Source organism: Lepidochelys kempii, chromosome 7 (assembly GCF_965140265.1).
Source record: "Lepidochelys kempii isolate rLepKem1 chromosome 7, rLepKem1.hap2, whole genome shotgun sequence".
Taxonomy (NCBI): Eukaryota; Metazoa; Chordata; order Testudines; family Cheloniidae; genus Lepidochelys; species Lepidochelys kempii.
The window spans coordinates 22934208-22954304 of NC_133262.1; the positions used below are offsets into that span (position 1 = coordinate 22934208).

The window sequence follows — 20097 nt, forward strand, 5'->3', positions numbered from 1 at the left end:
AAAACTGACACCAAATGGAAATTGTTTGTTCCCCCTTTGCTCTCCAAAGGAGTCTGGCTTAGGAACAGCCTTGGTGGGTGTTGGATCTCCACTCCAGCCATTGGTCCATTTCCTTCGAAGTATGCTCCTGCCTCTGCTTGAGTCATCCATTGCCTGTCTTGACAACTGCCATGGGCCTCCCTAGGAAGCACTTGGGAGAATGTGAGGGGTGTGTCAATAAAGATTCCAAAGAGACATCCTGGGCCTGATTCTCCAGGCCCCTGTGCCTTGTGTTGCCCCTTTCAACTGTGCAGTGGATGTAAAACACTCCCATGCGTGTGAGTGGGGTGGCTGCATTTTATACTCACTGTGTGCAAGTGTAAATGAATGCAGGAAATGCAGGATAGCAGAGAACTAGGTTGCGAGTGTGTGCCAGGGCGGGGAGGTGTCCTGAGTCCAATTCCTCCATCTAACCCTTCTGTGATGCTATTACAAAAGTAAACACCCTGCAACAGACCCGGGGCTTTCCCAGGGACTAAAGCAACTACTTGGTCTTTCACCTGATGCTGGATGCAGAGGCACACTTGCATTTGGGAGATGTTCCTAGAGAAAGCGGGTAGTGCCCACATGAACCATCTCTGCTGACAACTCACTCCAGAGTTTGAGACAAAGTAATTTTATCTTGTGCTGAGGGTAGTGGAACTCTGGGCTCAGCAGAATTTGAGTTTTATTATTTGGTAAATTCCACAGTTAAGATCAGTCATAATAACTGGAAAAAAAGGTTATAAATAAACAGTGTTAATATATTTTCACAGTTTCACAGCAGGGCTGTGGGGGGCTCCTTGCATGGATGCGGGCCATGACAGCAGGGCTGCCTAGGACTGTGAGGAGGAGGACAAGTCCCTGGCCATGAGGGAGACCACCCCATCACTGAACAGCTCTGGCCCAGGGACAACCCTGCACTCCTAACTGTTTAATGAGTTAATAAGGCCGTGACAGTGGGGCTGCAGAGGGCCCCCTATGTGGCCATGGGGCCTGGATACCAGATTCCTGTGGGCACCAAATGCAAGGGAGGCTGCGCTCGCTGGCTGCTGTCGATGGATATTTTGTTCACTGATTTCTGTGTAGGGTGGCCACATGTCCCATTTTGGCCAGGACAGTCCCCTTTTTTAGCCCTGTCCTGGCCATCCCGATGTTTTTGGCAAAACTGGACATTTGTTCTGTTTGCTCTTGCCAACTGATCATCTTGCACAGTTTTGCCAAAAAAGTGGGTGCAACCCCTATCAGGGATTGGAGGAACATGCGGGAGAGAGGGGGGCGAGCAGCAATGCCAGCCCGCACAAAAGGGAGGGCTCCGGGGAGCGGCTTGGGCTGGGCCTGGGCGGGCAGTGGTGGGGCTCGGGCTGGTCTCGCGCGTAGAGGGGAGAGGGAAGCCTTGGGCTGGCCCAGGGTGGGTGGCAGGGGGATTCCGGCCAGCCCCGCGGGCATGTGGCAACGGGGTTCAGGAGGGCGAGGGGGGCCTCAGGCCGGCCCCACATGAGTGGCAGGGAGGGCTGGGGGGAGGCTTGCGCGGGGGCAGGGGGCCTCGGGCTGGCCCTGTGAGGTGTCCCATTTTCCCTTTGGGAAAATACAGTCACCCTATTTCTGTGTGTCAGGGAAAGTCGATGTTTACCAACTACTGATGATTTCAATCTAATCCTGCCCAGCCTAGTTACAACCACCTGGTGGGGAAGGTCCAAGAATGTCCATCTGCCACCACCATTTTGCTGTAGCCAAAGTAACGAGGAAGGGTGGAAATGCCCAACTCCAAATAAATCGCCGCCATTTTTGTGGGACCTACAGAAAAAAGGAGCTGTGCTGTTCTCCTCTTGTTACTGCCCCAGCAGTTCACTAACAAACCATGTGTGTAGCAGCCTAGGCCTTCCTGGGCATTTGAGAGCGCAAGGGTGGCCTTGTGGTCAAGACACTATGTGGGGATTCAGAAGAACAGAGTACAGTTCCCAGTTCTGCCACAGACTCACTACATTACCTTGGGCGTGTTGTTGCACCTCTGCTCCCTCACCTCTATAACTGGGAAAATAATACTCCCTTTCTCCCACTCTGTGTCTCTCTTGTCCATTGAGATTGTTAGCTCTTTGGGGGCAGGGATTGTTTTTTACTGTGCGTGTGTACGGCTTCTAGCACACAGGGGTACCGCTCCCAGCTGGGGCCTGAAGGTGCTACTCTAATACACATAATCAATTAACAGCTGTTTTTGCATGAGAACAAGAAAATCCTGAACAAAATTGTGTCAGTTTAAGCTCTTTAGAAGCGGAGAGAGGAGAGCGCTCCAGTAGAACTGAACCTGCGAAGTCATTGCCTGTCAGGGACTATCCCATGTCTGGGCTTCTGCTGCAAAGCTCAGGATGTCTCAGTCCCACTGAGTGACTCAGCCACCTGCCGATGAGTTTGCCCATCCCTTGGGATGCCTGGAGAAGTGTCTCCACTGGCTGCATTATGCTGCAGTAGCTTTTCTTTCCATAATGCAGCTGCTTCTATGATAGTTTCTTTCCATTTATCTGTGCTGGGCTGAGCTGATCTTGTCTTAGATCAATAGAACAAAATTAACAAAACCAAGCAGTGCTTGGGAACAGGTGGGGGGAGAAAATAAATATTTCCTACATCAGTAGTGAAAAGACTCTTGAGGCCAAACACAGGCAGCATACTTGAGAAATGCAGCCCGTCATTCCCAAGTTTCCCAGCAACAATGGCAAGTGATTTCTCTCTAGAGCTCTGTACAGGCGTGGGAGGGGTGGTCTGAGCCCTCAGCTGGGAACTGGAAACTTCTGGCTTCCGCAGCTGGAATCTAGAGGGAATATCCCTAGGTGTTACATCCTTCATGCCTCAGATTCCCTGTAAGTAAATGGGCATAATACTTAACCATGTCCCAAAGCTCTAGTGATGATTAATTAACTAGATGGTTGTGAAGTGCTTGGAATATGACCATCACTATAGATGGGCTTAGTCTGTATTTAAAAGTATGAAAGAGAAACTGACAAGGTCCCATGTTGGATATGTTCTTCTACCCTAAATCTGAGAGCATCTCGGTCCCTGTGTACAGTGCTGCCACGAAAGCTTTGTTCCATGTAGGTATAGTGCAGGGGTGGCCAACCTGTGGCTCTGGAGCCACGTGCGGCTCTTCAGAAGTTAATACGCGGCTCCTTGTCTAGGCACCGAGTCCGGGGCTGGAGCTACAGGCGCTGACTTTCCAGTGTGCCGGGGGGTGCTCACTGCTCAACCCCTGGCTCTGCCACAGGCCCTGCCCACGCTCCACCCCTTCCCGCCCCCTCCCCTGATCCTGGTCTCCCCCAGAGCTTCCTACATGCCATGAAACAGCTTGTTGGGAGGTGCAGGGAGGGAGGGGGAGGTGCTGAATGGTGGGGCTGCCAATAGGCAGGAGGCACTGAGAGGGGAACTGATGGGGGGCTGCCGATATATTACTGTGGCTCTTTGGCAATGTACACTGGTAAATTTTGGCTCCTTCTCAGGCTCAGGTTGGCCACCCCTGGTATAGTGAATGGCAGTTAACTCTCCACTCTCCAGGTGTTTCAAAATAGAAGGGTCGCTCACTCAGTTATGGGGAAGAGCCCCTTGCCTCTGTTCCTGTAGGGAAGAGCTGAGCTTCTGTAGAGGGCTGTAGCAGTGAGCAAGAGAGCTGTATAAGGCTCATGTGAGTGAGCTGAATTACATGTGTAACGTGCCCCTGTACAACAAACTATGTTCCTAGGAGGGAGATAATGGAGAGAGAGAGAGAGAGAGAGAGAGTCCTGGGGTGAAATCCTGGCCCCACTGAAGTCAATGGAAAAACTCCCATAGACTTCAGTGGAGCCAGGATTTTACCCTGAGTGTTTAAAATTCTGCCTTCTCTCCAGGAAGGGTGTTTAACAAGAATTCAGTGTTTGTGATCCGTTTCAGCCTGCAAGGCAGGACATCCCCTTATTATTTATTTATTTAGTAATTGACCACAGCGTGCCATAGGCCCTGCAGACAAATGAAACAGCTATGTTCCCTTCCCTTAATACCTCCCAGTCTAATAGTGGTTACAGCACAGCAGATGATACAAGCAGTTGAGGTGGGGAAAAGGAGGGCCAGGGTTACAATCATAAGGTCATGCAGTTACTTTGGCTTGCTGTATACATCTCCTGGGGGATCCACCAGAATAGGTATACACACATGCAGAGGATGTGTCTCTCTCACCCCCACCCCCACAGGGTAAATAATGACTGGTATCTTTTCTAACCTGTTGTGATGAAGGTATTTATCTCGTATTCAGAGTACTGGGCGCTTCCTAGCCTGGTTAGGAGATGCCACTGACACCGAGTCCCTTCAGGACAAATGGATTGTTACGGTTCCAGAACTGCAGATTTATATCTGAACGAAGATGCTTCTGTGCTTAGGCAGTAGGGCACACTTTGGTGGGGCTGGGCAGTACGTGAACGTGCATTAACGCAACTGTTCCCTCCAGAGGGTGGCTTAGCAGGGTAAGCCCCAGGTCGGTAATGTCTAGACCAGAGGTTGGCAAACTACGGCCCGTAGGCCACATCCGGCCTGCGGGACTGACCTGCCCAGTCCTTGAGCTCCCGGCCGGGGAGGCTGTCCCCCCTCCCCCGCAGCTACACTGCCGCGCGGGGAGCACTCTGGGTGGTGGGGCTGCGTGCTCCTGCAGGGCAGCACGCCAGCGCGTCTGGCTCCGGCTGGGCGGCGTGACTGCCAGACATGCCGCTCTGAGCGGCATGGTAAGGGGGCTGGGGCAGGGGGTTCCAGGGAACAGTCAGGGGACAGGGAGCAGGGGGCGGAGGTTCTGGGGGGGTGATCAGGGGACAGGGAGCAGGGGGTGGTTGGATGGGGCAGAGGTTCGGGGGGGGCGGTCAGGGGACGGGGAACGGGGGGGGGTTGGATAAGCGTGGGAGTCCTGGGGCCTGTCAGGAGGCGGGGGTGTGGATAGGGGTTGGGGCAGTCAGGGAGCAGGGGGGGGTTGGATAGGGGGTGGGGGTCCCAGGATGGGGTGGTCAGGGGACAAAGAGCAGGGGGGGTTAGATGGGTCAGAGGTTCTGAGGGGGGCAGTCAGGGGTCGGGAAGTGGGAGGGGGCGGATAGGGGGTGGGGGCCAGGCTGTTTGGGGAGGCACAGCCTTTCCTACCTGGCCCTCCATACAGTTTTGCAACCCCAATGTGGCCCTCGGGCCAAAAAGTTTGCCCACCCTGGTCTAGAACCACAGGTTCAACGCTGGCTGGGTCAACTCAGCCATTCATCCTTCTCATACATAACTGAGTTTTGTGCAGTTTAGGGAAGATCTTAAAACTAAGTGTCAGTCTCTGTAGCATGCACCAAGATGCCCTGGCCTAAGTTGGAGCCTTTGGATAAAATGTTACCTCCCCATCCCTCCCGCTGTGCAAAGTGCTGATGCAGTCTGCCCTAGAGGTGGTGCATTTCAGAGGTGCTGTCTGTGTGCAGCATGGGAAGCCCTTTGAGATAGAGGGTCCTATAGGGATGTAACATACGGTGGTATTATTTAGAAAATGGGTGGGACTGCAGAAGCAATCTAGCTTGTTATGTTTCCAGCCTATCTAGGTTATCAGACAACCACCACATGGGGCTCTGAACTTGATGGCTGCATCAGCCTCTCTTCGGATCCATTGGCCCAAGACAAACAGCATTGCATTTTTATCCCTTCTACTCTGCTTATTTGTCATTTAGCATAAATCTGACTTAAAACGAATATAGAAAAATCAAACACACAATCTTCCAGAACACGAGCCTTCTTATGGGCTCAGAATTTTGAATGTCGCCACTGTAATCATGCAGTGTAGTTGTAGCCATGTTGGTCCCAGGATATTGGAGAGACAAGGTGGGCGAGGTAATATCTGTTATTGGACCAATGTCTGTTGGTGAAAGAGACAAGGTTTTGAGCCACACAGAGTCTTCTTCGGGTCCACTGCAATCAGGCAGCTTTGGCCCCAGCCACATTGCGTCTAATAAATTCAGTGGGGCCAGATCCTCAGCAGGAGTAGATCGGCCTAGTTCCCTTGAAGTCCATGGAGCTGTGCTGGGGTAAGTGCCTGGGGCACCAGTGACCTCAGCAGAACGACACTGCTTTACGCCAGCTGAGTCTGGAGGTGAACTTGTTGTGTCTGTGTAGCTTCTTGTGTATATTTCTTAAACAGCCATGATTGTTTTTGTCCTAAGCTAACAGTGCCCTCAACCTGAGGAGGGTAGGGGGTTATTTCAGAGAGCGCGGCAGGAAGCTAGATGGGCTGATCTGGTTTGACAGGAGGCAGGTTACTGGGTTATATGGTCTTGTTGGTCTGACCCAGTACAGCTGTGCCTGGAGCAATTGAACCCGTGGCCAACTCAAAACGTGTATGTCTCATTTCATCAGTTCCCACTCCTGTCTCTCACTCTGTTATTCTGACATGGGTCTCCCTGTCACTGCGTAGGGACCTTGTGCATCTGCCTTGTTTCATCAGAGGAGCCCACCACCGAGGGTCTCACCTCAACCTCCTTGGTGGAGTTTACAATGATGTCCCATCTGGAGCTACTGGATTCCCGTGAGCAAAGCAACCTGGAAGCTACGGAGCCTGACCCTGTTCTCAGTGCCCTGCATGCCTCCGCGGGATCAGGCTTTGCCAGTGAGGAGAATGAGGAGTCCAAGATCCTACAGCCCCCCCAGTACTTCTGGGAAGACGGGGGAGATCTCAACGATTCCAGCCTGGATCTGGGACCAGCAACAGGTAGGTTATTTTTATCCCTTTCTTTCCTTTCTTCCTCTGGGGGAGACTCTGTTCCCTTGCCCTGACATAATTCTTGCTAAGAGGAGCTGGGATTAAACATCAACTCTGTTATCTCACTTCAGTGTCTGATGTGTCCCTAGGGAACCCTGGGCCTGGGTGAATATTAAAAACCGAGGTATGGCTGGATCATTATTCACAAGCTAAGGAAAGAATCACCTTTATCTCTGTCTCTTGCTTGCCTCATCCTCCCCCTCTCTGTCTCTGGCCTCTTATTCTCCCTTCAATCACCTTTCTCTCTTTTCCCTTGCTACTGTGAACTAAACTAAGTGCAATCTAGTCCTCTGAGCATAAGCCTTGAGTAATCCAGGCAGGGCCTGGGTTTGAGTCCCAGCTGAACTCACTAGGCCCAATTCTAAGCCTTGACTTCAGTAGTAGTTTGGCCAGAGAATGGCCAATAGGATCTGGCTGGCTGTGTCCTGTCAAGTGAGTCAACCAACTTACTTGGGCAGCCTGTCAGGCTAGCTAGAAAACTGGGACAAAAAGTAAGGACTCTCTCACTGTAACTGGGTGCCATATCTGAGCTGAACTTCCTCTGGAGAAGGTAATATACACAGTCTCTCCCACTTCCCCCCATACAAGACCCACTGGAACCCACTGCTCTGCCTGGGCTGAGCCTCCCCTGGAGAACATAAATCTATACATGCCACCCGCTTCCTTTCAGGCCCACTGGAACCCACTGCTGCATCCAAGCTGAACTTCCTCTATGTTGACATTACAAAAATCAAGTTGAAACTAACCTGCCTGTGTTTGTCTATATAAATAGGGCTCTTGCTTTAACCCCCTCCTCAATCTCCCTGAGCTCCTTAGCAGAAGACGACTTAACTTTTGAGACGCCCACTGGGAGAGGGACGGGATAGGGAAGGGGCGTGTTTTGCAGGCTTTCCTATAGCTTATGAGATTATCCCACATGATTCTGCTCTAAATTCCAGGCTTGGCATGTTTAAATACAGTGCAGGAGACTGACCTTCAGCCCGATCCCTTCTGCCCCCCGCCACATCCTGTGTCTTCATCTCTTTCTCAGTAGGCACTTTCCTGGCTTGATTGAGGTCCGGAATTAGAAAGCTGCAGTCTTTTAGTCTTCTCTTTGCACTGATTCCTCTGACCTTAGAAAGGCCTGCACTCCACCTGGGATGAGGGCTGAGCAAGCAGCAGCAGCAATCTAATTTACAAGGGTACAACACATTTTTGCGAGGATGCACAAATGTTCATGCCCTTGCATGCACTGTACTAGCCTGTATGCGTCTTGGGGCATGGCTGTCATTGTCTCAGGACTGGAAATCATCATGCTCACTAACTGTGTTCTGTACATATCCTAGTCACACTCATGGTGACACACACACACAGAGTCACAGGCACACCTACACATCACTCATTGTACATGCACACTCCCCCTCTGACACTCACATGGATCATGCAGATGCTCCTCACACACTTGTGCTCATGGTGAGGTACACAAAAGTTTACACTCCCCCCATCTCTTGTATGTTCAGCCCCCAGCCTCACATGTATAGAGAACACACTTCGTCGTCATTCAGAAGCACTTTCACACATGTGTAAGCACACACAATAGCTTCACGCTCCCATTGGCTTGTACATCTAGCCAAAGAATCTTAGCCTCTCATCACACTTGCACATTAACCGCAATAAACACAGAGCACCAAAACCAGCCTCATCCCATGCACACACTCGTCATTCAGAGCACACCTGCCTCTTCCCACGCTCGCACAGAGTCTCTCACATGCTCTCTCTTTGCTCTCCTTTACACACACACGTCCTTATCGACTCACCACCAAACAGCTGCAGTACTTCTGAGGGCTGGCCTTCTGCCAGCCAATGCTCTGTGCAGTTCACATCTCAGAACCTCAGTTAATACAACTCCTTGAATTATTCAGCAGCTTGGGAGCTCATTTCTATTTAAAATTTAATTAGAAACCTGGTGTGTGTCATTTGATAATAAAGGATATAGTAATAGCATCCCTAAACAGGGAAGCTTTCCCCAATCACACTTGGCCTACAAGTGTGTGATATACATGCCACATGTGTGATGGAAATGCCATGTGATTCCCTATGGAACTGTGTAACCAATTGCATTTATTATGTTACTTCTAACATACCAACCCATGAGTGATGGATTGTTGTTGTTTTTTATACCAACCTGCCAGAGAAATGTTTCTTTCATTCACCAAATGTAACATTTCCTCCCAAAATTACAGTGGAGTAAGGCCCAGGATGGGAAAATTCAGTTCTGGTCTGCGGTCCAGTATCAATCAAGGCTAGAAATGGGTCAGTGATACCATTAGAAAGGAATGATTCCCAGCTTTGTAACAGGACACATAACATTTGCTTCTTTCACTGTAAAGTGTAAAGGTATTGGGCCTCAAAATCACAGTCTGATGGAGGCTAGATTTCTAGAGATTTCAAAGCTGTGTTCATTTTTTCCCTCTCCCTCTGAAGTCTGTAGAGTTGGACTCAGCTCAGCCTTTGTGTGGCTTTGCAGATGGAGGGATGCAAAATGTAATCCCAACACATTTCTTTGTAATGTTCTCAAACTTTCCTAAAATATGTGTGCTTTTTGTGGCAAACACATGACATTTAGAGAACACCTGGTACTCATTTGGGATGGCTGGCATTACTCAGCTTGTGGCTTTGTCTCTCCTGGGTAACACGCTCCTGCTGATAAAATCTTTATGCCACACCCCAATGTATTTACATTGGCTTCAGTGGGTCCCTGCCTGAGTAAGGACCTCAGGATTTGTCTCATACTGTCTTGGATTTTTATCCATGCTCCTCCTCCAACTCTTGCCATGAATGTGCATTGAAATGCACTGTCCTCCACACTAGCTCATTGCCACCTCCTGTATCTTTTATATATGCACATCCCTTGCCCATCAGTTAATGTATCTTGTAGAGTCAAATACTGAGTAAGGGGGCTTGGCACAGGGGTTTCTGTGGTGGACATGGTGGGGGTTGGAATGCTTTTTCCTTAGGACAAGGAGCGGCAGATGAATTGCTGTACAGCTATGAGTGCAGCAATTGCACAGGAGGCTTTGACTGGCAGATTTATGTATGTGTGGACCTACTAGGTGTGCCCGTAACTCTGCCTTGCCCTGCTTTCAAAACCCCTCCCATTCAAAACCCATTTGCATTGAGGCAAATGGCCTGCAGAGCACAGGGGGGTGGAGGAGGGGGAAAGATTTCTCCGCATCCAGCCTTCCTGCACAGTGGAGCAACATCCATGTCCTTGCCTGTTGGGCAGTGCGTGAGATGGGGTTTAGGATTTACACCATGGCAGCAGCCCTGTAGTGGCTGGAGTCTCAGACCACAGCACCAAAGCCATCACCCCTTTAGCCTTTGCTTAGTGAGTTGGCCGGTATTCTGGGGAGCACAGAGGGTGTCTGGGGGCTAGTGCAGGGTCATGGATCAGTGTGAAGGTATTTCATTGCTTGTTCTTGTGTGTGTGGGAGCCAGCGCTAATTATCTGGCTTAGTTTGAAAACCCCACAGAGGATGTGCAGAAAAAAGTAAAGGGAATTTGTAATATACCAGTGCCTCACTAAGGAATGGGGAATATTTCAATGCAGGGTGCTTGGAGACTGAGTCCAGGGTTTTCTGCTTCTCCCAAATGCAGAATGAGTCTCTTCTAGTTCTTCCTGCTGGAATGGTGGCTGTCAATTGTCTCCAAGGCATGAATAAATGATTCTGAATGTCTTGGGAAGCATTGAGGTCTTCCTATGATATTAGGGTGACTGATATGTATATGCAGTAGAACATATAGCACCCCAGCCAGAGGATGAGTACACCCAAGACCTGAAGTCATTGGCACTTCGGTCACTGACTTCAATGAGAACAGGATCTGGCCTGTGAAGTTTAAAACTCCCCCTCGAGGATGATGTGCTTGGCATTTTTCTCTGTCTTTGTTTCTGAATGCAGCTGATACCCTGGCCCAGGGAAGAAGAAGACAGTGCTGTGCGTGAGAGTCACATTACAGGGCTGACCAAGGACCAGAGCAGAGACTTGGAGGCAGATCACCACTGGGGTGGATTACTTAAGGAGAGCAGATGTTAACACACAAGGAGGGACCAGTGGAGGAAGAGTCAGGGCAGGGCTGGTGCTCAATACAGGAAAGTAGACGAGGGAGGAGGTGCTCCTGTAATGTTGGAGCTCCCTTCTCGATATCAGCAGCAAAGCTCTGTGTGTAACACAGCATTGATTTGCTCCTTTCCTTCTCGGCACAAGCTCCTGTTGTAAGCCTGGGAAGGGGAATGAACTGTGCTGTGTTCCACATGGCATGTGCATATATGACAATTTCCTGTAAAGTCCTGGACAAACCCAATTGAACTAAGGTTAAGTGTTTTATGAGTTCATTGTATTAAAAATGCAAATGTTTCCATATTATTGTGGGATTGTGTGTAATGTCTCAAGGGTGGAGGCAAGACTAGTGTAAACCCTGGGAAGTGTTATGATCTTCAAAGGACTCTTTTAAACAATGTGCCAGATAAGAATGAACTTTTATTTGAGTGTGTTTCCTACGACATACTTGGGAGGAGAGGAAGGCAAATTCCTACCTCTGGACCCAACCTTTTGAAGCTATACCCTGGGGAGAAATCCATTGTCTGCTCATCATCTGTTCTCAGGGTCCCAAGATCAAAGAACCCAACGGTATGAAGAAGTAACTCACAGATGCATGGGTGTTCTTGTTCTGTTCAAAAGGTGTTATGAACTTGTAACCACAGAAAAACCCCTGGGTGGGGTTTGAGGGACTGACCACCTCCTAGAGCCCATCTTGGAGTTGGGGGGTGACCTCTGGTAAGCTTATTAGTATCCATGTAGGTTATTTTATTGTTTTAATATGTAATGCTTTTACCTTATGAATAAATGTGCTTGCTTAGAAAGGGCTGTGTGGTACCTTCTAAATGTGGGCAATTTATTGCCTCCGAGGAGAAAGCAAAGCAGGCCTGCTTAGGGAGTCTGACTTGCAGGGGAACGCACAGTATCACAGGGAACTGAGCTGCTTGAAAAAACTGTGATCAGGAGGGAGAGATGCAGGTCTCTGCCCAAGAGAGGTGATGGCAGAGAAGCTGGAAACCTAGAGTGGGTGCCCTTGCTCGACCATAGAGAGGAGTGTTGGCGCAGTTGCTCTGAATTATGACAGCATGTTGCAGACTAAAGGACCTGGAGGCATGGCCTCCCTCCCCAGCTGTCCTCAACTGCCTCCTGGTCACCACCATTGGTCTGGTTAATGCTAGGTGACCTGGTATCCCCAAAGCTAATGAGGAAACCAGAAGTTTTTCAAATTGTCATTTGAGTTTGACTTTTTCATTTATCCTTTGCAGTAAAATTAGATTGAGTGACTCCTGCAGGGACGTGTGCCTGCAGCAGGGCCCCAAATGACCTCCATCCCCTCCTGTTTCCTCCTAATGCATTGCATCTCCATGGCAAGCAATGGGGTTTCCTAACTAACTTAAAAGAAAGAAGAATGGGGTCTGCTTTAAAAAAAATGGCTTCAGCTCCATCCCTGGTGTAACCCCACTAACCTGACTTTATTGACACCAGTAGAGTTGCACTGGGCCATATCCATCCCTGGTGTGTCTGCCTGGATCACAAATCAATATTATTCTTCTTAGGTTCAATCAGAATCAGTCCCACTGCCCTTCCTGTTGATTTTTTTCCCAGTGGTGGGTAGTGTAGGCCTCTAAAATCCTCCACTTACCCCATCTGTTCCTCCCCTGCCAAGACTTCACGTTGGGCCAACCCAAGCTTCGGCTCAGGGACAGCTCTGTGCTCCCTGGCTGCTGAGAGTCTGTTCCGAGAAGGGTCACTTAACGTTAAACCAGGATGTAAACAAGCGGCATCCCAGAGCTGAGTGCAGGCAGGGGGCTGCTCAGTGCTAAGCCTCTTACATATGGTCTTTACCAGGTGCTTCATTGCATTAATGTCTTGGCTGAAGATGGGATTAAGAACTGTAGATTTGCTGTCAGTCTGGAAAGGGAGGTGGCTCATTTCAATGGGCCTGGAGGGAAGCCGTGGGGATAGCTGTGGCAGAGGGCCATTAATGCACTCAGAAGAAAGGGGGTTCTTAATAGAAGGGCAATGAGGTGGGAGAGACTTTAATTCACTGGTTGCTTAGTTGGAATTTATAATTGTAATACAGTGTCCAGCCCGTCTCTCCTGTTACCCCAGCATCTTCTCTCTCTAGGAATGGCCTCTGTTAAACAGGGAATAAGTGGGAAATTAAAAAGGGTTTTTTGAAGTGCCACATGCCACTGTAATGAACCACAACCACATGTATAAAGACTTGATGTTCCTCAGCAATGATCAAAACTGGGACCCGTAAGCAGGGAAGATTCCTCTGTCAAGGGTGGGAGCCAGCTAGGAAAATGGGGTAGAGAAAACTTGTGTTTTGAATTTTGGTAATAAACCAGACTCCTTTCTTGTAATGGAAAAGCATTCACACCAAGTACATACACAAGAGAAATGCCAAAAAGAGGACAGGTATTTGGAAATGGGGTCACCCTTTCTAGCGTACTCAGGGCTCCCCAGCCAGCAAGCCAGAATCTTTAGCCAGGTTCTCTGAATACTAACCTGATCCTGAACAAGTGATGTACGGTGCAGTATGTTAACGTTGTATTGTAACGTTGCCCTAGTAAAAAGTTTCAGCAAAATAAACCAAACTCCTAAGAGGGGAGAGTGACTGAGAAAGCACCTGCTGTGTGAAGCTTTATTAACTGGGGAAGAAGGTGAAATGGAGGCAGCAGCAGGGCCCCAAGCCAGACTGGGTAAGCCCTGCTACCTGGAGATGTTAGCATCCTCAAACTGGAGTTGCAGACCTCTCCACATGCTGTCCTCTTGTGCCATTCTCCTCTGGGATACAGCTGGGGGTCCCATGCCTTTTTGTGCTGCTCTATTGTCTCTTAAATCTTCTTTACTGGTACATGTAGTAGATCCTTCCACGAGGAAAAGCTCACCTTTGAACATGGCCGTATGTACCCAGGTATGATCTAATCTACCACCGACTTCAGTGGAATGCCCATAGAGTAGAGCAGCATGGTCGGTAGAATGAAGATCTAGCTGTGAAGGGGTTAATGATGAGGCTGTAGCTTGCTCACTTTTGACCTCTTCTCTTCCCCTCTCTCTTGCATCCTTCTATTCCATAATAGGTCTCCACTTCCCTGTTGAAATATGATGCACTCATAAACCAGCCTGACGAATCTGGCATTGCAGCCAGCTACCTAATACCCATCCTGTTAACATAATACCCAGTACCTCCTTGCCAGGGTGAGTGCAAGTAACTTGAGTCAATCTGGACTTCATATTCAATGATGTAGGGTGACAGGATGCAGTTACTGTAGAAATCTCAGTAGTACTATGGTGGGGGCAGGGTCAGTCTAGCTGCTCGGCACACTGGGGAGGTGGACAAGATATCACCTGACTGTTTCTTTGCATCCAAGCTCTGTGACTCAGACTACAAGAAAAGGTGATCTTGGGGGCTCAGCTTGAGGTGTCTTACAGGGACCTGATGTTCAGAAGGTGCTGGACACCTGCCCTCTAAAAAATCAGACTCCTTTGAAGTGATTCAGGTGGGGACCTTAAAATCAGTAGTTGCTTTTGAAGATCTAGGTCTTGATGTACACTAACTAAAGAGGCTCAACCATTACTCCAGATCCCTGAACTCTGGAGGTGTCTGCATCCCGATTGGGATCTGGATTCTGCAAATATCTTTATAATGGGCAAAACCAGTGCCTGCCAGATCTGAAAACCCCTGAATTTAGGGACAATCCAAGGCCAGATCTGAATTTTGCCATGTGGGCCTCATCTGTAAAGTAACTGGTAGAACAGAGTTCTTTGCAGGATTTTAGGGACATTTAGGTTTTAATCCGAGCCAGGTTCTTGCTGGGCCAGACATGTAGTAGGACCCTGGGCTTAGCATGCAGGGAGGTGGTGCTAGTGGGCAGTGGAAATGTTAAATCGATTAGCACTGAGTCTGAGGACTCCTGCCTCTGCTTCCATCTCACTGACTCACTGCTGGAGAGAAGCAGCTCAGGTTTCAGTTGTAGGCTGCCCTGTAAACAGGAGCCTGCTGGGAGGTTGCAGGATCAGTTCTCTCTCAGCTTTGATCTCAGTGGTAAGACAGGAGGCTGCAATCCATCAGCTTCCCTGAGGGCTCACTCACCCTGAATGCTCTCTGTTCAGAGGAGAGCAAGCAGGCTGAATCAATCACTTGAGGGCTTTAACCCTCAGGGAATTGGCTAATTCCCAGGTGCTCTAATAGTTTAAGAAAAGGTCAGTTGCAAGCGTTTCAAGGGAGGCTGATGTGCCAGGAGGGTTTCCAGCTGTTAGGGAGTAGTGCTCTTGCTTGCTACTTGGCCAGTCCCAACCCTGTGCAAGGAATCTGTCTGCTTTCCTGCTGTGTGTCTTCGTAGTCCAGTGTCCCATCTCTGACTGTGCCCAGTGCCTTACGCTTCAGGAGGAGGCCAGCCCTTCCCTCCTCACCCACAGTGCACCTGTGCAGGCGCGATTCCCACAGTTCTCAATGGGGCTACTGTATGGAATGCAAATACCAAGTGTTTCAATGGCAGCAGAAGCCTGAGAGCCTGGTGAGGTGCGCTAGTCCTCCCTGACCTAGTGCCCTCAATCCTATGGTCATTCCTGCCATTAACCAGCCTCTGGCTAGTGAGGTAGTGGCTGCTGCATATCTTCAGACAGGCGGATGACGACAGGGCGATTAGCTTCAAATGAGGGCACTTGGAAAGGCTGGTTCCAGACTGCAGCCAGAGAGAGGTTTTCTCTTTGCCTGGGCATTAGCTCACTGCTCTTGCAGCCACCTTGGATGACAGAGCATACACCTCTTTGCTAGCCAAAGAACGGTGGTGGGGAGCCCTTCAGGTAGCAACCATCTCCTCTGGCCCTTGGAACTCTTGAGACTATTGATCCTGTTTCAGGGGTTTTAGAGCATGTTTGCTAGTGAAGAGGCACTTGCCTAGTAGCATGGATTTATGTCATATGCCCTTCAGAGCTCGGATTGAGCCTAAGAGCTCCAGTGGCCCAAGTGACAATAGATTCCGATGCCTCGTTTGGGGCCAGAGGTGGGAGAGGCCCCATGGGAGCCCAGTTAACAGCACCCTGGAGGAGCCTGACAGGATCTGGTTTCACTTTGAAGGAAGTCATCAGGAGAAAGTCACCAGCTCCCTGTCACCAAAGGGAGAGTGGGGAGAGTGGGCACTGAGCCATCACAGGCATATAAAGAGCCTTAGGGAGAGCTGGGGGCTGATTTTAATATAAAGTTACTGATGTGGGAGATCCATATAAATCAACCACCAGGGAAGGAATTGGTCTGTGACACCTTTGTGGTCACTGTTAGGGGCGAAAGGATCAACTTGCTTCCTGCTTTGGGAGTATGGGGGGTGAGACTGATGAGTTGCTTGGGCATCACAGAGAGCTTTACCTGCTATGGAGTATCCAAGCGACTCTTGCTGACAACACACTCTCCCCCCTGAACTGAGCTCCAGACGCAGCAGCAGTAAATGGCGGTTTGGGGACGGTTGTCATTCGGAGGCTCCTCTCATGGACGCACACTGTAAGGCATCCAGACGGCTGCCTCCCACCGTGCTTAATGAAGCATCCACTTTGGCAGCCAGGCAAGAACACGGGCTTGGGGATGTCGGACAATCACTTATTTATTTATGAAGAATAACCACAGCCCAAGGAGGTGGGAGGGCCTGTGTTTTCTGGCCGCAGCGAGACTGCTTTCTGGCTCCCAGCATGAACCGCGCTAGGCGTGGGGGAAATGGGGCTTATTCAGAAGGGGGGCCCAGTACTCAGCAGCATTGTTATTGGCAGCTTCTTGATAAGGATGGAGAGATCGATTCATCCCAGGTGGGTCTCCATTGGCATCAGGGATGAGTGTGGCTGGAGGGTGTGGCCTGTCAGTTGTCAGGAGCTGATCTTGCTGCTACTGTGTCAGTCCAAGACATCTCATAGATCCTTGCTGGGCTTCCAAGAGGGGCCACCGACTGGTCTGATTTTCCTGCTGTGAGGCGAAGTGCTCCCTCACCCTGATATTCCTGATTTTCCTGCTGGATTCCCCTCAAAACACCACACAGGCTGGCCTACCAGAACAGCGCCATGCTGCAGTTAGTGAGCCTTCGGTTGGGGATGTGTGGCTTTAGCTCAGTCCCTGTCTCTGTCCTTTATTCCCTATGGCTAAACAGCTTCTTCAATAACCTGGTGGTCTGGGAACCCAGGAACCATCTGTGAGGTGATTTTATGCTCTGAGGTGCTTTCCTGACCCAGAGTCTGCTCTCAGTGACATCCAAGTCAATCCAGATTTCAGTGGCGTTACCTGTGTGTAACTGAGAGCGGAATCAGGCCTATCATTTTGTTGTTCCTTTCCCCCTAAATCTCTATAATTTCCACCTTAGTTTGGTAGTGGCTAAATGGCGGTACAGTCTGGTATCTGTTTGAGGGCCCCCATATTAAATGAATTGCAGGATCTCAGCCTAGTTCCTAGTGCATGCAAACCCACCTCATGAACACCGCCAACAGAACTGGCACTGATTGGCCCCTGGGTTGGCAGGCTCAGCGGAGAGGCCTGGTACAGAAGGGGCTGTGAAGTCTGAACCCCTCTGTCGTCCCTCGAAGGGTTCCTCCAGGCCGGGGTCGTGAATGCATAGGAAGCTTGCACTGCTGTTGCCCAAGCTGCATCTGCCAATCACATTCTTCTCACTAACATATGAACTTAACTCTATTAAATGAACCCATTTCTCTCTTTGGTGGCAAACACCAGGACACTCTCACAGGGCCTCCGACCTCCGTCATCTGTGTCCCTAAATAGATAGACCCTGGGCTCGTTCCCTCCTCCCTGCTTTCATCCCCCAGTCTTTCAGTGTTCATGATCATTCGTGATAGACTCCTAACTGAAGTGTCTTGGATTTGTTTTAGACTACAGTTTTCCAATCACCTCTCATAAGGCCCTGCCCAACGGAAACAGGACGCAGGTTAAAGACAACTGGGAAACTGCCCCCCTTCAGCTGTCATCGGATTCCATGGAGCCTGACCCACATACGCCTTTCTCCGGTGCTCTGGAGGAAGAGGAAGGGCTGCTCCCCATAAACAAGTCTAAGGGAGGGCAACAGAGCAGCCAGACTCGCTGGCCAAAGGACATGTCTTCAGAAGCGGCTGGCCAGGAGGACTCCTTGTTCTCCCTCCTGATCTCCACAGCCTCCAGCAGACTGGGCATTGTGACTGAGGCAGCTGTAGAAAGGCAAGAGGAGGCCTCTGTTCCTGAGCACACTTCTTCGGGCTTTGACCTAGGGAGCAGCATGGGGCTGAGTCTGCTGCCTGTGTCCTCCATCCTGTCGGTCACCACTGCAGGATCCCAAGGTGTCGCAGAGCATGCCATCGAGGTGACTTCAGGAAATATTGGGGCTACAGTGGTAGCTGGAGTGGAGCTAGCAGGGACCATGGCAACAGCAGAGTCCACACAGACCCTGGTGGGAGCTGGAGTGGCGCCCACAGAGCTCCCAGTGAGAGAGGAGCTCATTGAGCCCACAGTAGGAGAGGGAGGGGAGCAAGTGGGGCCCACAGTGCTAACTGGAATGGAGCAAACAGAGGAAGTTCCTGAGGTAACAGGCAGCCCCCAAGATCCCAAGATTGTTTCTGGTAGTGGTGGTGGCCCCCCAAATGCCAGCTCCTCAGCGGCTTCCTTGGATGGATCTGATGAGCCAGCTGCAACCCCTTCTCGGAATGGCATGAAGCCGGCTACCGAGACCATGGCAGCAGGGCGGAGCTTTGTGCCACAGACCGGGGACGCCCACCTGGCTGTGCTGTCAACAGGACTGCCCTGGAACTCGGCACAGGTATCCCATGGTGGGAGGGAGGGGGACTCATTATGGAATATGTTTGGGTATTAACCCTTCCTCTCCTAGTGCTGTGTGGATATTAACTTATACTTACCTATCCCTGCTTTCAAATTCCCCATTGCCAGGCTGGTGGAAATAGTTGCTGGGATTTTTCCCATGACCCCACTAAAGGTTGTAGGGGATTGTTCCCTCTTTCATGGCACATTGTGGAGACACCTCAGGTACTGGGTGTGTGTGCGGGTCAATGCACCAAGAAACCTGCCCACACCGTTTTGCTTCTACCCTGCTGTCTGTGTGTATCTAACCAATGTGACCTTTGGGCAGAAAACAGCAGTGAAAGTGTTAAAAGCTAGCTCCTTTCAAGTCCAGCTCTATTTCTTTAGGTTGCATTATTGGAAATGTAAGTGCATGAATAGCCCCAAACACCTCTGGGAGGTGCCTACGCCACCAGTACCTGCATCGCTACCCGTGCTGCAACTGTTGGTGTCCGGACAGATGCAGGACACATAGAGCAGGGCTGTGAGGATAGGATTGTGAGGTGCACAGATGCTATGGTAATAGAGGCCACCTAAGTGCCAAGATAGATGGGGGTGGAGGTTACAAGGTAGCAGTACAGCAAGATTGCAGGTGGTTGTGCAGTTGCAGGGTAGCTGTGCAGTGGCACCTGCTTTGAGATCTGCTGAGGCTTCTCCTGTGTTGCAAAAATTTTCTGTAAGGGCTGGATGGTGTAAGGAATGGAGAAAGAGATCCAGAGCTTTTCACCACTAGCTCAGCCAATTTCAGGGCCACGCAGGCTGGTAGTGAGGGAGGTGACCAAGTCATCAGCATCGGATGGCTGTTGAACTGCACTTTAAGTCTCGTTTTGAAACAATAGGCAGCTGCTAGTAGTTCAGCTGAGGAGGAGGGCTCCATTTTGGCCTGCCTGCAGAGCTGCTTTGGATGGAGTCTCTGTTGTGATAATATGCAGGGCACCTAAACAGCGGATCCGGCTACCAGAGTGTCTAGCTCCATTTGGAAGATATAACGTAGTAAACAGGTGTCCATATCACACAAATAAGTCTGGCAGTGAGCTCTAATTGCCTGTCCCCTCCCCCATTCTTATTCTCAGTAAGGGAGCCAAGGACTGAATACACCATTAGATAGATAGCCTCAAGACAGCAAGGCTGATGGGCATGGCAGCCTGTAGGGAGCTTACCCGGCCACTGATCGTATTGTCCCTGCTCTGTGGATTAACAGGGTACCGAAATCCACTAGCACTCAAATGAAAAAGAAGACATTTTTTTCTATGCATGTATGTCACAGCCTGAAGAATGGGACATGTCCTCCAGTATCCCATCTTTGGAGAATCCCCTCCATATTGGAGAATATGCAGTTCCTCCAGAACTTTCCCAAGAGTTCAAATCCCCGCTCTCAGAGTACAATACAGCCCCTC

At 50.1% G+C, this 20097-nt stretch overlaps 1 protein-coding gene across 1 annotated transcript in view; it reads left to right on the forward strand.

The window, feature by feature from the left end:
• Nucleotides 1-20097, forward strand: part of PODXL2 (podocalyxin like 2) — a 41271-nt gene that overhangs the window by 7681 nt on the left and 13493 nt on the right. The window contains exons 2-3 of the mRNA XM_073351363.1: nucleotides 6455-6748; nucleotides 17746-18662. Of these exons, the coding sequence (XP_073207464.1) occupies nucleotides 6455-6748; nucleotides 17746-18662 (1211 nt within the window). The remainder of the gene's footprint in view (nucleotides 1-6454; nucleotides 6749-17745; nucleotides 18663-20097) is intronic.